The sequence below is a fragment of the Phalacrocorax carbo genome, chromosome 2 (genome assembly GCF_963921805.1).
Source record: "Phalacrocorax carbo chromosome 2, bPhaCar2.1, whole genome shotgun sequence".
NCBI lineage: Eukaryota > Metazoa > Chordata > Aves > Suliformes > Phalacrocoracidae > Phalacrocorax > Phalacrocorax carbo.
In genome coordinates this window covers 146,085,232-146,101,820 of record NC_087514.1, presented here as the reverse complement: position 1 = coordinate 146,101,820, position 16,589 = coordinate 146,085,232, and the positions used below count along the sequence as shown (strand labels likewise).

The following is a 16,589-nucleotide window of genomic DNA, read 5'->3' as shown; positions in this document are numbered from 1 at the left end:
TCTGGACCAGAATTAAGTCATTGTAGATAGCCTGGACAAGAGGAAAAAACCAAAAAGCATAGTGTTTGCTGAAATTCTGTCATCTTTTACAGTTATTTGGAGAAAAGGATTTATTATTCTTATTTTATACTAGGGAAGATGTAGGTAGAGAAAGAACTCCTTTCCCAGGATCCCTCAGCAGACCTACAGCAGATACTAAAAAAGAACTAAGGTAACCTGAGTCCTGACTCAACGATTTATCTATGACTGAAACTTGTTTAAGAAGAGAACATTATTTGGCTGCAAAGCTACTACTAATAAATTAGGAAATGCCAAGATAGCTCTCTTAAATCAAACCTTTTGTGGTCTATAGTATAAGATAGCATGCTCAGGAACATATAATAAAGTTGTTTCTATAGGGCTGCTGTCTCAATCAGTGCACACCTCCATACACTGTCAACTGATAAGCAGCTACTGAATCACTTGCTTTCTCTTCATTGTCAAATGTGTGTGTTGTGTCTCATTTAGAGAACATTGTTCTAATATTTCTCTGAAAACAGAATAAATAAATTATTTGTTGGCTAATTTATGGAACTTACTCTGGTGGTATTTACTGATGCAATAAAATGATTTTTCACTTTGAAACATCATCCTGGTTAGGTGAGAAGCTGGAATTATTTATATTTTCCAGATAAAATATTGAATCACAAAGAATAATCACTAGTTATCACTAATGTGTGGGGGGGTTAGTTTCAGAAATGTAGTGCCTGATCCTTCAGAGTAACTACCATAGTAAAAAATACATTCAAACTAGGAAAATGGAAGCCATCCTACAGGAAATCCTGATTTCTGGGGGTTCTTTCTTCCAACACTGAATTCAACCCTGAAGCTTCCTTTAGAAGACTCAGGACATTCCGGATGCTGCTCTGTACTGTCAGCACATGGTATCAGTACTGATCTGAGAGAAGGGAAAAATTCTTTGAGCTAGGCTGGGAATGAAAAGAATAGCTCTGCAGTTAAATATCTGCAGAGCAGAGAGACTAAAATAAGAGGACTCCTGAGGGATGATGAGCCATAAGGCTGGTATTTCACAAGGTACCTAACAGTACTGCCTGATTTCCATCTGCATTTTCCAAATCAGTGCATTACCATGCAACATGCTGATTTTGATGACATACATTATTGTTTGACAGGTTCAAAGCCTGAATCTCAGTTTCAGCCACAACTTAGTACTTCTACAAATCATGCTTGAGGCATGCAGAAAACACTGGGGGAAAAAAAGCCATTTCTATAAAGCCTGTAAATAATAGTACAATACTACACAGGAATTCTGTATCAGAGGCAGCAAAATCCACTACTGCATTGGGCTCTTCAGCTAATTTGGTGAAAAGAGTCTCCCTTTCTACCCCTCAGCCCTGCACCTCACCTCTTACGCAGTGAGCCAGGACTGCTAGCAGGGGGGGCCCTGCGGGGGGGCCTGGCAGGAAGGGGAGCAAGGGGATGCCCCTTCACTCTGTGCCTATATCCTCTGCTGGCATTGACCCTTGCTCTAGACACAGGCAATCACCACGCACAGGCATGGCACACTCTGCACTACCTTGGTGAGCTTCACGGGGTGCCATCTCTGAGGGCACTGAGCCCTCAGTGGTGCCAAGGGGCTAGTTCTTGGTGCTGGGGGAGGTGCGCAGGCTGCTGTGATTTAGAAGAGATGCTCGTGGCACGTCATGCTGCAGTGCTGTAGCTTACAGACTATTGGGTCGTAGGCAGCAGATGCCCCTCTCCCACTGGGGCTATCCCTTTGTTCAACAGAGAATCAACATCTGCTGAACCAAGAGATAAACCACTGCTCAGTATGCTTAAGACCCCGTGCCAAACCAGATACAGAGAAGCTTGACTCTGTGTGTCCTACATCCTAAATGTGTGTTTTAATTACTGGGGTATGAGCTCCTTGGAGGGTAGAAGATGGGTGATGAAGGAGTTTCCTCTTTATGATCAGGAATTCAATCCTGGATCCAAGAAATATTTCCTGTTAAAATGGATTGATTTACTACCACAAAAACGTTTGGTCAAATAACTATTTCTTGTCCTGCTCCCCACAAATTTAAATTGAAAATGCCATATTGTGCTTTTGGAGTACTTCATTTGCTTTCCTGAAGTTTCTTGCCTCATATGTTGTGCAAGTTTCATAGCAAGCAAAACACCGATTCACTGAGCAATTCCAATTCCCCACCATTAGTCTGTATATTTTCCAAAAAAACTGAGGCAGAGGACTGGTGGAAAAGTAGTCTGCAAACACATAACCAAAGACTGAATCACAACAAACACAGCCTAAAGGTACTAAGAAGTTGCACAGTTAACCTTCTTACTATTACCTCCTAACCTTTATTTTGCACAGCTTGAGTTTGTAAACCTAACGATATACTTTCAATAGCATTTTTTTGTTGACTTACAGCAAATTCATCACAGAAACAGAAAATAAAAATTCCACTATATGGTGTGATATTGCCACTCACCTCTGCTACTTGACCCAGATAAGTACTCACAGCAGTGGTATGTTGTCATCTTCTTTGTGAACTGGTACTAGAAGAGGCCACCTACCAGCAGGCTACAATGATATTTTCTGAGTCTGACTTTATTTCTACCTTGAGGTACATTGCAGGCAAGCAAGGGAACAGGCTGTAACACTCCTTGTGTTTCTTTCTTTTGCCCTTGCACAAGGATCTTCCCAACACCTTACAAAAGCAGTTCCCTTTTCTAACTCCAGGTTGTTTTATCCTATCTCAGTTTTCCTCCCAGCCTACTGCTACCACACCACTTCCCTCCCTGACTTCCTTCCTGGCTGGTTTTTGTCCTCCCATGGTTTACCCCATGCCTGGAGCGCAGACCCTGGAGGTGCTTCACCAGTGGGTTTAACTATCCCAGCTGCTACTCCGTAACTCTGACCTTTTCCTTAATGGATTTTCAGTATTTGTCTTCCTCCCTTAGCCCAGCCACATGCTCTTCCAGTGAACATCTTTAAAGTAAACTATTTACTCCATACTCCATGATGCACAGCAAAGTAGGGATTGAAAGCTGAAAGATGAGCACCTTCCTGCTCCGACAGTTCTGTTTAGCTGCCCCAATCCAATCTGCTGGGGCGTATTCTGCTCAGCATCATTGCTGGACCTTGCCCAGGGAGAGCTGAGTAAGACTGAGTTTTAAGCAATTCAGGTGCAAAGCTTAGCATGTGTTAATGGCAGCTTCTAAATATTTGGTCAAATTTTCTTATTATTTTCATAAAAGATATCCAGAAACATGTAACTGAAACACTGTTCAATTCACTACCAAATTTCAAAACCCTGTTAGATTATTAAAAGTATGGGGTTATTAGAGCTTCTGAAAGAAAAGGTTTTGAGAATATTTTAACATAGGTAAAATTAATTTTTGCCCTAACTTCATTGGTAAAATGACCTAGTTGCTCTAACTAATATTTTCTAAGATAATTCTTTTTTTTTTTTTTATAAGTCAGTTAATAATTTGAGCAATTATAAGCAACTGAAAACCTGGTATGTAGCAGGAAATCGTGGGTAATACTAGTAGGCCTGCTACAAAAACTAGAGAGACATACCTATCCACATATTTACATATATACATAATCACTGTCATCTTTTGGGTGTCTCTAGCTGAGGTTCTGTCAGAACTTCCATTTGAAATACCTCTATCAAAAAAATACCTTGACTCAAAGAAGAGGTTGATGTTCTTAAGGGTAAGGTTGCCATAAGATAAAGGCAACATGATTGGGCTGCATTTATTTTTTACAGGGTTTTTTTCCTGTATAATCTTTTGTGATAGCTGTTTTACGTATATGAAAATATTTTAGTATGAGGAATAGATTATATGCTTTTTACTGCTGCATATATTTGTGCAGTATTGCACAAAATTGCACATGCTTTGATGTTCAGGTTGGGAAATTAATCACCATGGTTCTGTTTGTTCCACGAGTGGGTGAGCTCCACCTTTATTACCAATTTTCAGTTCTACTCAAAACAAATGACACTTTATCTTTTCATTAGATTATTAAATAGACTTTGGCAACAAGTCTGAAATTCACACAGAATAATATTCTTGTGTGTAAAGATGTTCATTATGTTGTTACAGTACGTTGCATTTTGATGTTTGAAAACACTTAAACTAAGACATACTTGGAAGCTATCAGGCTACTTGCAAGTAAAGATTCACAGCCTCCACGTAGCTGAAAACAAGGGGCTTAAGAAGCAAATTTTCAATAAAGGTAAGTCAAACTTTTTAAGGCAGAGATGCTCATTCTAAGGACAGCTATATTAGGCAGCTGTTAAATACACAAAGTACAGGTGTGTTCAGAAATTTTGTTATAAAACTGATAAAGAACCCATTTAGAAGGTGAATGAGACTCTTTTCCTGTTCCACAAATTTTACAAGTTTTCAAGATACAATGCTGTGTTCAGGGGAAACCAAACTCGCTCAAAGGCTACTAAGAGAAATCTGCAGCTTGTTAAAGACAGAGACCTGGCTGGAGCATTCACCTGCAATCTAGGACATTTGAGTTCAAGTTCCTCTTTTTTTGTAGTTGAGCAGGGACTTGAACATGAGTGTCCCATATTTCAGCGGCATGCCCTAATAGAGTACCTAGACTCCTGGTAAGATTCATCTCGGCTACCTCTCGATGTCCGTACACAGGGAATGAGCCAGCTGTGGCAGCAGTCTCAGATATAATGCACCCTGACTTAGAGGAAAGGCTGAGGTCAGTCCACATGAGCTGACACTCCAAAGTGACCACCTTTACCTGTTTACTCTAAGGACACCATGGGATGATGAGCTCCAGTGTAGCCACCTGCACTGTAGACGGTGACATTTAGTTACATCTTTCCAGTTAAGTTTGTTTTAATTTCTGGCTAATAAATGTTTATTTACTTATACAACTGGACAAGCTTCAGTACAAAAAGACTCATGTAAGGTGACAGATATGTATGCTATGAACCTAGCTATATAGTTTCCAAAAAACTTCTCCCCTTTTGCATCCTTCATTCTTTGTACCAACCTCAGCATTAGTTTAAACTGGTATTACATTCAGAAAATGTGTATTTCAGTAGCTATCAATACTAGTAATCTTATCAAAGATAACGCATAATATCCATATAATTTCAGGTATTCTGAAACCAATGCTTCTATTTAACCACAAGAACACTTCTTCAGATTTTATTTCCCTTATCATGGCTACTTCTCCACGCTGAGTCAAACAGCAAAAAATGAAAACTGAACATAAGCAGGATAAAGCAAAATCAGTGCTATATGAAGTTTATCTGTTAGTGATTTAAAAATTATTTCTAGTGCCAGGATTGCTGAATTATGGGAATCATGATTTTCTCACAGCAGAGAGAAGGCTATTTTTAGCTTACAGATAAGAATTGAGAGTAGTACACTTTACAGCCAATTCATAGATAGGATCATTATAGGTACTTACCTAAGCTTGATCTTGTGTTAGAACGCTCTATTATCGCATGCTTACTGGGGTTGTTTAATACTGAGCGTTTGGCAAGCGAGATGTCTGCTGTGACTCGTGTAATTGATATACTGCAAAAATAAAATACAGTAAAATAGAACAGAATGTTATTTATCTTGCAGGGACATGGGTGGGGGGAGACACTTGTTTAACACTAGAAGATGGCTAAGACTACAGGAAAACAAGTTTTCCTCAGAAGCACAGTATGCTTTGCACAATGTGAACTGAGAAGAAACTTTATCTAACTAACACTGATACAAGAGCTATTGATGAGACATCCCCCTTTCTGCACAGTACCGAAACACAGTATGACCACTGACTGCAAAGCCTGGAAGCAGGGAAGCTGGAGGTCAGGGATGTGCTGAAGATGGGACTCCCCTGGGGGCTCCAGGCCTGATGGGGTATTCCCAGTACGAATAGGCTGATTTCTCCTTTCCCTAATTTTGCTTAATTTGTTGAAAGATACTGAACGACAACCTGGCTGACTTTAACAATATGTGTAAGACATATAGGGATATGCAGAGTTAAGGTAAGGCTTAGGAGGGAAACTAATACAGCCACATAACTATTGTTTTTATTGTTCAGTTTACTAGCATATGTTTTTTAACAGAGTGCAAGAGTTACCTATAATTTTCTAGAAAGATCCAGCAATATGCTGGCCACCCAAAAAAGTGGACTGCAACACAGCAAAGCAAGCAAATGAAAACTCAGCTGAGTATCTGCCAGGCTCAGTTTTGTGTTTATGAGAAAAGATAAGCCAAAGTAGTACCCAAAGTAACTAGTAACCAAAGAAGTGGTTACTTCCAGTTGTTTGCACTGACCTGCTACATAACCTTCTGCATATTCTTCTTCCTAGGAAAACAGTTAACTCTGTTTTGCTTTACAGGGTCAAAATGCACCCTTTGGATAAATTCCCTTCCAAACTCTCTGCTCTAATGAGGTTTTGGGGTCACATTTTTCCAGTGCTGAGAGTTAAATCAGATTGATGATATTCCCTTGTTCTTCATTGTATGATTTTACTTGCAATTTAAAAGGAGAAAATGGATTTGCTAAGAATGGGGAGGGCTCTAGCAAGCACAGCAAGATGATGTTCATCTGAAATGTAACCAAACAGGTCATTTCCCAATGAGCTCAACATGTGTATATATTTATCTAAAACCCTATAAAATGTAAAAAAGCCAGAAGTTAATACAGAAAAACAGAATTATTTGCACAATACTGACTAGTAACATAATTTTGGAAATTTAGGCATGATTTAACTTAAGCTAAAAACATAACCAAAGATTGTGACTTCTGGCACAGCTCCTTACAGATAATGCCATTAGTCTTAAAATGAAATCCAATATGTAATTTGGGGTACTCATTAGTTTTCTTTATTTGCTAGTTGATGAATACTACAAACTTTTACAGCTTTTTGTTTTTTCTTTCCTGACACGCAGTAGAAAATAATTTTTCCCCTTTTCAAATCAATTATCGAACAAAGCTAGATTTATCAGCCTAAAAATACCATTTTTCATTTTAAGATCTTTTACTGTCTTTTTAAGGTCATTTTAATGTCTTTTGAGATATGTAACACCAGGAAGTACAAGCCTGCTCTCAAAACAAAGGGTATGTATGTTCATATAGCAAAACAACTGCAGTAAGAGCGGGGACAGCTTGACAGCAGAGTGGCAATGAAAGCAGTAGCATGAATCTAAGAACCTCCTGTACAAATCTGTTGAGGACCTTGAGTACCTATTCAGGTTGCTACTGAACTTTGGGATGCTTCAAATCTTCTGCTACAGATATCAATTGTTTTGAGAGTATTTGTGGATTCACCCTGCCACAACTGGATCTACAACTGAAAATTAGATATGCTCTAAAATACTTTACGACAAAGATGCAACAACGTTTTTCTGCTTGCAACACTATTTCGTTAACTTCCAATTCTGGAGATACATATCTAAGATTTGACAACCCTGACTAATATAAAGAGGGACTACTAAGTGGTTAGGTCTCAACATCATCATTCTGACTGAGAAAATCCAACAGCTGAAACCACAGTGTCCGGTATTTTAAAGAGCTGAAGCTATTGACAGAAACCTCAAGCTCCCTCTTGAAAGTTTGACAGCACCAGGACAGATAGAATAGTGTTACTGCTCTGCCCACTTTCAAACTAAATAGAACTTTCATTGAAGTTACAGATATTATAGCAAGGCCTTCCCATTTTCTCAATTTTTGCCCCCAAATGTCAACCCACTAGCATATCTTAAGCTGGGGCCTGATCCAGTAGCAATATAATCACATGTGGAGAATCTACCTCATGTCTCTGGTCCATGGGTCCATGGTGTTTGAATTACAGAACATGCCACTGGTTTTAGTGATGGATTATCATTTGACATTTGTGCTACAGTAATGCCTGCAGGCTCAAACACAAACCAGACTGGACCTTGCTGAGTACGCTGTGGGGGACAGGCTGTAACAGCACTCCGATCAAAATCCAGTGAACTGCAGCCTGTCTGCTACCACGGGTGACCATATTTCAGCAAGGTGGGGGACTGTCACACCCCCCAGCAGTCCTTTTGAGACTTTCCATTTGAGAGTTCAGTGCTACTGTCAAACCTAGCTCCCAGCTTGAGGGATCAAGAATTTGACTGCCATATATATTAGATAGTCTGAATCTTGTATCAAGTTAGATGCCACTGTAAGCAACTAGAGCTGAGGTGGAACAGTGGCCCTCATCAACTTGTATAGAACCCAGGATGCATTGATGAGATATCACCTAAAAATACTTAAACAAAAGAATTTTTAATAGTATATATTTATTAAATCTCTAGATAAATATCTAGCAATCCATAGTATGAATGTCAAGTCATGAACAAGAAGACAACCTTTTTTCCACTCTCAATAAATATACGCTTCTGGATACTTTCCACTGCAATACAGCCTCCGTGTGCTCTGCTAAGGAAGCACTATAGTCCACTGAACAGGGAATTAGACGCCATTCCTAATTTTCTAAACCTATTTTGCCAGGAGTGTAATTATTTCTTAAAAACCTGGTAGTACCTAAACAGGGCCTGAAGTCAAGTAGATTCGCACTGCAAAGTACTTACCGCCCTTCGAATCTATGTTTTAAAAAATCAAATAATGCTTTTTGCATCATATCGGTTACCTAGAAGCACACAAACAAAGAATTAGTAATCACGTAGGAAACTTGATGCTAATAATAATATGTAATAAAGTTGACAGTCAATCTTATATCTGAACAATGTGATTGGAATGCAAGTCATTTATTCTTAATCTGAATTCTGATACAAAATAAAATACATGTAAGCACGTATCTGGCAGAAGTAAAAACTGTATTTTTGTCTGTGATATAAATTATGTTATTCAGCTTAACTACCTTTAAACATTGAAATACAAATGAAGCACAGTATTTCTGGCAAAATAAAATGATTCACAATGCTCACTTACCTCATATCCCTTCAGAGAAGGCCCCACTAAAACTACCGGTCGCATAGAAGGCACTACATCATAGGGAGGAATGTGCTCTGTCTGCAAAACAGAAAAAGCTTTCAGCATTGCAACACCTACAGAAAATGTTACACAGTTCTTACAATATTAGGCACTCTGAATTTCCAGTGATGTCACCAACACAGCAATCATGGATTCATTAACTTTTCCTGAAAACTGGTAGTACCAGATAAGGATGTAACAGGTTCAGGGATTTCTTTTGAAAAGGCTTTGCTTTGACTTTTGGTTTTCTTGCTGTTTTCGTATTTGCTCTGGATAGCTAAAAAAAGCGTTATTCTGAAGACATTCGCATGTCCCACTCCCTAACTCCTGACTGGTTAATTGAAAATGTTATTTCCAATAGTTAATGATTTGAGATAATTGACATGGTGGCATATTTCCCACCAAAATTTTACATAGGCAAGTTATGAAGGAGAAAAATAAAAGAAAAAGTGAGGGGAAAAGAATAACACACCTCTTTTTATGTTCAAATCTGCCCACTGCTTGCCAAAACATTGTGACACCACTGCAAATTCCCATGGGAGCACTCACAGTTTGGCTTCAACATTTGCATCCGCAATTCACTTGCAAATGAAATCAAACTAATGACTGATCAAGTTAGTATTTATAGAAAATTTTCATAAACAGAGCTTGGGATAGCAATCCTTCCACTTTGGGAAGTTCACATCACCACGCAAGAATGGGTTCTGTTAGTACAATAGTCACCAAACTACTTACTGATGTATCATGCACGATTTATAAAAAGTATTTTAAAATACAAAGATGAAAAGATTCCCTGCTTCCAAAGATTGCAAAAAAAATTTATATTGCTATAGAAATAAAATATAAACATATTAAAATAGTTTTGTTTCTTTAATAAATGGCTAGTCAATATCTATCACCAAGAATTAGCCTCAGAAAGAGTATTTTGTTTGTACGGGAGGGTTTGGTTAATTTTTGTCTTGGGTAGAAAATGATTGAAATCCAAACCCAGGAACATACGGGTGATATGCAAAAAGGTATGCCAGATCTAATGCCTACATAGTACAAATACATCAGTCAGGATCACAGAATACAGTTACTGTTCATTGTGTCGGTACTCAACGTATCCCAAGGTGTTTCACAATAACATTAAAATAAGTATATTCATTCCGAAACACACAAACACAAAGACAGACATTAATACAGTGACGGCACAAAATGCTACACAAGCAGCAGTCTAAAGCAGTCTAAAACATGGAAAACATTTTTGTGAATGTTTTTGAACATAATTTATCTTATTTTTTGTTACCTGTAGCTTCACCAGATAATTAGTAACATAAAAGTGAATACTAGTGCCCAAGGCATCATAAGCATGTGAAATGAATTTATTTTACACAGTGCAGAATCTGACTCAACACATTTCAAAGCAAAACCCTGCAATTATGCTGTGCCAGTATCAAAATGCAGCCCTCCACTGTTCCTGCTAATATTACTAACAATCTGAGAAGCATATCAGAGACAGATCCTAAGAAAAATTCGTTACAGATGTGTAAGCGCTATCATGAGTGTCCTGACACAACAGATCTTTGTCCTAACGTGGCTGACTCAACAAAAGGTATTCATGCTAGAAGTTAACCAGCTATTTGAAAATTCGGGAAAGCACAGAAATTACCTTATTTGATGGAATATGGGGTATTTTAAAAATCTGTTTGTGGAAACAGGCATTTTTTTTTTCCTCTAATCTTTACAGCTTGAAGTAATGAAGCTGTCAGCAGAAAACTGAGTAGAAGTTATCTAATGGAAGCATTAAAGTCCTTTAATTTAGCATGACAAAATCTAGTATTTTCTAAGGGACTGGCACTGAGCTATACAGCGTTCACTCACAGATTCAAGTTCAAATATGAACTCGGAATAAAAGACCATATGGCCTCTGCTCAGTGGTTTGACTATGTATGATTAGTTTGGCATGCTCATCCAGTATTCACTGCAAATGTCACTATTACAAACACCACTATAACCCATAATGATTCTGATAAGGAAGAAAAGAGGCACACAGAATGGAGAGAGGTGGGACTAGCCACCATCCAGGTCCAAGGTGGTTCATCTAGAAGCAGCATCTTTGAAAGATGCTTATGCAGATAGCATCCAATACATGTCAACATGTATTCTTCTTCCTTGGCTTTTATACTTGGTTATAAATATGATTAAATAAGAAATTACTTAGAAGCAAGAAACTGCTGTTGATTTCCATTGTGGGCTGTGAATGACATGGTACTTAACAGACCTTACTGAAGCAAGTACTGGTGACTTTGGAAATGAGAAGGATCCAATATTATTTAAAAGAGTTCAAGAAGAAAGAGAGGGGGAAGTTTTATTTACTAAATATGAGAGCATCCACAGCAATGGCAACAGTGTTACTTGGCACTGTTTATAACCACTAAAACAGTCTGTTGTTACCTGTACATTTAAGTGAGTGGTTAAAAACAAATGAATAAGAGCTGTGAAGACTAAGATTTAAAAACAAAAAAGTAGAATTGTGATATTTCACTGCACAGGTTGGCTGCTACTTAATGTCTTCATAACTTATTCCAGCAAAGATTTTAGAAACGTATTGCAGTTTGCTGTAACAGGATGTCAATTGCATAATTCTGTAGTTATCTGGGTTATCTGTGGAGAGACATTGGCTCTCCTGGGAACCACCAGCACCATTTCCAATGGCTGAGATACTAAGAAAGTCTGACTGATGGATGGCAAGAACATTTGGCTGATAATTTATAGATGAGAACCGGGAAAACTCAAAGTAAACCATCAAAACAAGTCTGCGGATTTCCCCTGGTCTTGTTCACCTGCAGATTTTGCACCTAGTGAATAGAAGTTTAAATACTTATGGTTTTGGCTATTTGTTTTCTAAGTACAATCTGAGTATCTCATTAGATTCTATTTCAATAGACTTAGTTATAAGCGAAAAAAGACTTGAGAAAGAGACAGAAAGAATAAGCACACACTAGAGAGATGCATTATATGGACTTGTCAGAAATAAATTTCTCAAACTTTTAGAAAGCCTTCTAAGTGTGTCCTATTATTCCATCAAAAAGGATAAGCACTGTAGCAGAGTTTCACAGATGCACTGAACTTGGGACTGTTTGTTTTCTTGTACTGAATCCCCTAACTGCTCGATATATTTCGTCCTCAATTCTAGAATAGCTGCGCTGTTAATCTGGGGTAATAATGCTAATGATGCCAGTGGCAGGAAAAACACAGGTAATGTCGATATAAACTTACCGATTTCTGCTTCTGCTTAGCTACAGCAGCATGGAAAAGAAACAAAGAACAACAAAGCATGCATGTTATTGGCTTGTCAAAGGACGCAGACAGGTAACAGGACTAGAAATGTGACGCAGTGCAGGTGAGCAGGTGGACAGATGGGAGCTTGGAAGTCGGTGTTACCTTCTTAAAGAAGGGCATTCTTTTCTCTTTGGAGTGGGGTGATGTTACACTGTTTGCACTGGGTTTGGGGGAGCGATGGTTTGCTGGAATATCATTTTCTTCTGCATCTAAGCCAGTGGCATCTATGTCTATAGCTATATACAGACAAACAATTCAGAATTATCAGATGACAGGGAAAGTAAAGATAGGTTAAAAAGGAAATAACAGGTGAAGGAAAATAAAACTGTCCAGATTAATAAATAAATAAATAAAAAATTAAAAAATCAACCATGAGTACAAAACACAATAAAACAAAGGGAAAAATTTAAAGGTGCAGTACATTAGGATTAGAAGACAGAAGGCAATCTGTAACAGCTACTATAACATTTTCCTCTGATCCCCTTTTAAACAGCTACATCAGTCATACACAGAATTACTCTTACAAAACAGAGCAATGGCCAAGTTCTTTCCTGTTACACAAGTGTAAATTCAAACTAGTTCACTGGAATCGGTAAGACTTTCACCAATGTAAACAAGAGAACTTGGCCGACAACATTTGCATTATTTCATAGTAATGAATTATTTCAAAATGGGTATCACCAATTGGAATTTGAAATGTAACTAGCATGTCTATAGGAAATTAAGGAACAAAAGAAAAATCACTTCTGAAGACAAAATCAGCCTGATACTGGTACAACAGTATCTACATTTATCCCAGGGTGGGCTCCAATTGGCATTTTCAACCTTTTTAAGTAAAAATGCACAGTAGTCATAAGATACATTTATTAGAAATAATAAAAACAGACCTACTGATAGTGAAAATTAAAAAGAACGTGTAGCAAAAGAGAGGAAATTGATCCCAGCTTGTTTGACCTGGATCCTGTTGCAAAGAGTGAGGACGCAGGCAGGGCAAAATGGAAGTGAATATAATAAACTACTGCTGTTCAAGTTTTATCGCAAAAGGATATGCAGCACACAACACTTATATTGTACATATAAAATATGTACCCTCTTTAGCAAGTAGCTAACAACAGTTTAAACAAAAATCATCACAAACTCAGAAATACATTTTCAAAATGCAAAGCCATGTTATCCTGAATGCTGAGTCCAACAGATACCTGCTAACTGCATCTGAAACAAACCAAAACAAAACCAACCAAAAAGACTTTCTTGTTCACAATGCTCAATCCTGATCTTAAGTAATGTATTAAATTTGTAATCAGAAAGCAAGTACATACACAAAAGCGATCCACAAACAATATGTTGTACAACATCACCCTTGTGTGTAAAGATCTTACCCACATCTTGACACACACTGGTAACACATGCTTATCTTGCCGTGCCATTATGTCAAACTGAATCTAACTCTAAATAGACCTGTAAGCAGTATAATTTGCATTGACTTCACCCAAACCCATATTTAATCATTGCAAGCTATTACGAAACCACTTTAGTGACCTGCTTTCAGCTGCTTGACAAGCGGGACATCAACTAATACAGCGGCATGTGCTATTAAATTATGCAACAAATAAATACTTCTGTCAAGCCTATGTGCAGCTACTGATTTAAGAGACACTTGGGACAGTGATCTCTTCTGTTTGAGTAAAGTATATTTTCCCATTTGAATTATCTGCAGATCTAATGCCACGGTGCCTGACAATCCTTGAGTTGCAGAACTGTGCCTTTGAGGCTGCCCTTGCCAGGAAAGCCTGTGAGTAGATCTGCACCCTGTTTCTATACTCCTGTTCCTAAAAACAGCCACAGAAATCACGTAACATTTTCTTCTAGCAACACTGTTCCTTCATCCTCTTCATAAGTATAAAAAGAACATATTATCTTTTTCTTGAATACAGGCCAGCACAGATGCCATAAATCACTCATAATAAGGCATATTAAAACTCCTTCAGTTCTATATTCAACTAAAATCATCAGTAAAGAAAAATGGGGGTTGTTGGGTTTTTCCTGTGAAAAAGAAATGCAGCGTTTGATCAGCTAGATACCAATATCTCCTTTTTCATTCTCAGTCTTCACACTATGTAACATCTTCTGTGTTAGTTCTTTTACTATTAATTATCTTTAGTTCATTGGGGTTTTTTCAAAGTAATTTTCACCATTATCCTCATCCTGTTGGTGGCCCATGAGGACTGTATGGATTGTTTACTATACCAATATAATATTGATTATTTAAATGGCTATAAGCCTCTTTTTCATTTGTTTTACAATGATTCTTCATCTTGTCTGGCCCTTTTTTTTGGTTTTGTGGCAATAGTTTACATTGGAAAATAAATTCTAGACTCAAAGTCAAAAAATGAAGTTTACTTGATCAGTTACAATCTCTTCAACTCATTAAATAATTTATGTATTTGTCATTTATTATACTTCCAAAAAGAGGAGGCCTGGGAAAAATAATTGAACTGTACTTCAACGTCACTTGAGTTCCTTTGTTAGTCACAAACTATGCCTCTTTCGCTCTTCTTGGGATGTCTTAAGCAAAAAAACCCACCAAACCCCTATAGACCCAAAATTTGAAGATCACAGAATACACTGATGTGCTGTATTCATAAATACTCTCCAAATCTTCAATGCAACTAAATAAATTTAACCATATTTTCTTCTTTCTCCAGAAAAACAGTTTCTGAAAACCACTGTCTAAAAAAATGACTCAATGCAATGAAAATTACAGCATTGCTAGCAATCAGTCCATTGGTAACCAAAGAAGGCTGCTCATTCTCTTACTTCTGAATTCTGTTCAACTTTCTGAAAATTTCATATGTTCTGGTGTCCCAGTGTTTTAGGGATACAAGAAAACATTACAGCATTTCAAATGCTCTAACAGTAAAATTACAACATAGGTCCATGGACACTTTCTACTGCAAAAATGCAGTATTTGAAAAAGTAGGCCTTACCAGTAAATAAGACAGTTTAAAGCCATCATAAAATAAAAGATTAAGGTGTGTTCTACAGACTTGTGATGGACACATATTAGTAAACTAAAAATATAGTTTCCATAAAAAAGGGAGGTAGGGAACTCAGTGGAATTTTGATAAACTGCAATTGTAATAAAGTTGGTTGTTACAAACAAATTCGTGGTTTTGCAAGAAAAAGACATATATATTTTTCAATTAATTTAATCAAATGAAGCTACTACCATAACTTGATTGAATTCCTCTGTCTCTCTCTTAATGTCCACGTAAATACTTTAAAATCTTTAGGATCATTCTAAGATGCCTGCTCTGTAGACCAGGCTCCATATAAACTAATATGATTGGAAAATACATGTCTTTGCCTCAGTAGACAAGGTACCAGCAACATTCATTAATATTTTCTTGGGAATTTTTATTCTTATTGCTGCTTTTTCTCCTGTACCAGCAGTTATTTCTTGTTCAGCAGGAGTGCTCAGACCAGACCAAACCTCTATCTATCCTACTGCAGCGCAGTCTCATAATTTTATTATGTCTTTGCTATAAGACACCATGGTAAAAGCAAAGAGGGAATTTTGTGGATTGTTAACAGCCCTATCATTGCCTGAACTTGTTGGCATTAACTCCATTCCTTCAAACCAGCCTTATGGGGCAACGCAACCACCCAACCTTATATCTATTAAGTAGAGGGAATAAGAAAAATAGGACTAAATGTACATATATTTTAACAGTTTAGATGCATGAGTCTGTAAACCAAAGGGTTTATGACCTACTCACCAGATGATGGAGGCGTCGATTTTCTGGAACTAGGAACGATGTCACCCAAACTGGATGAAGAGTTTCCTCCTGATTTACTGGAGTAAAGGAACAAATTAGTTTGATGTTTCATAGCTTTCTCAGTATTTCATCTGGTGTATTTATTACCTGCCTTCTAAATGAGCTGATAGTGGAGAGACAAACAGTATTTCTGGCAGCGGTATAAAATATACATCTTGCACAAAATGTGTGTACATTTTGGGGACTGAGGAGTGGCAAACATCAATCATGCTCCTTGTTCTGCTGTGTAACTTCATTCTGCTGCATATGCCCTCACTACCTCATGATATTAATGCAATCCGATTATTAATATGGCTACTGATGTATAACTATTAATATTACTACTCATTACTAAGACTAATTCTTAAGCCAGTGAGCGTATCTGTGTCCTTTAATAGAAGAGCTATTGATAGTGAATTTTCACCTAGTGAAACTGATAGTGTATTTGCCTAACA

General features: G+C 37.5%; 1 protein-coding gene across 10 annotated transcripts in view; it reads right to left on the bottom strand.

Annotated features, from left to right (window-relative positions):
- Window positions 1–16,589, bottom strand: part of CACNB2 (calcium voltage-gated channel auxiliary subunit beta 2) — a 257,848-nt gene that overhangs the window by 20,847 nt on the left and 220,412 nt on the right. For 7 of the 10 annotated variants that reach the window (XM_064444746.1, XM_064444736.1, XM_064444737.1 and 4 more), the window contains 5 exons: window positions 16,096–16,172; window positions 12,419–12,552; window positions 8,951–9,031; window positions 8,590–8,648; window positions 5,459–5,568 (listed from right to left, as the gene is read on the bottom strand). In XM_064444746.1, the coding sequence (XP_064300816.1) occupies window positions 5,459–5,568; window positions 8,590–8,648; window positions 8,951–9,031; window positions 12,419–12,552; window positions 16,096–16,172 (461 nt within the window). Of the gene's footprint in view, window positions 1–5,458; window positions 5,569–8,589; window positions 8,649–8,950; window positions 9,032–12,253; window positions 12,274–12,418; window positions 12,553–16,095; window positions 16,173–16,589 lie in introns of all 10 variants that reach the window. The other 3 variants (XM_064444738.1, XM_064444739.1, XM_064444745.1) reach the window with 1 other exon arrangement.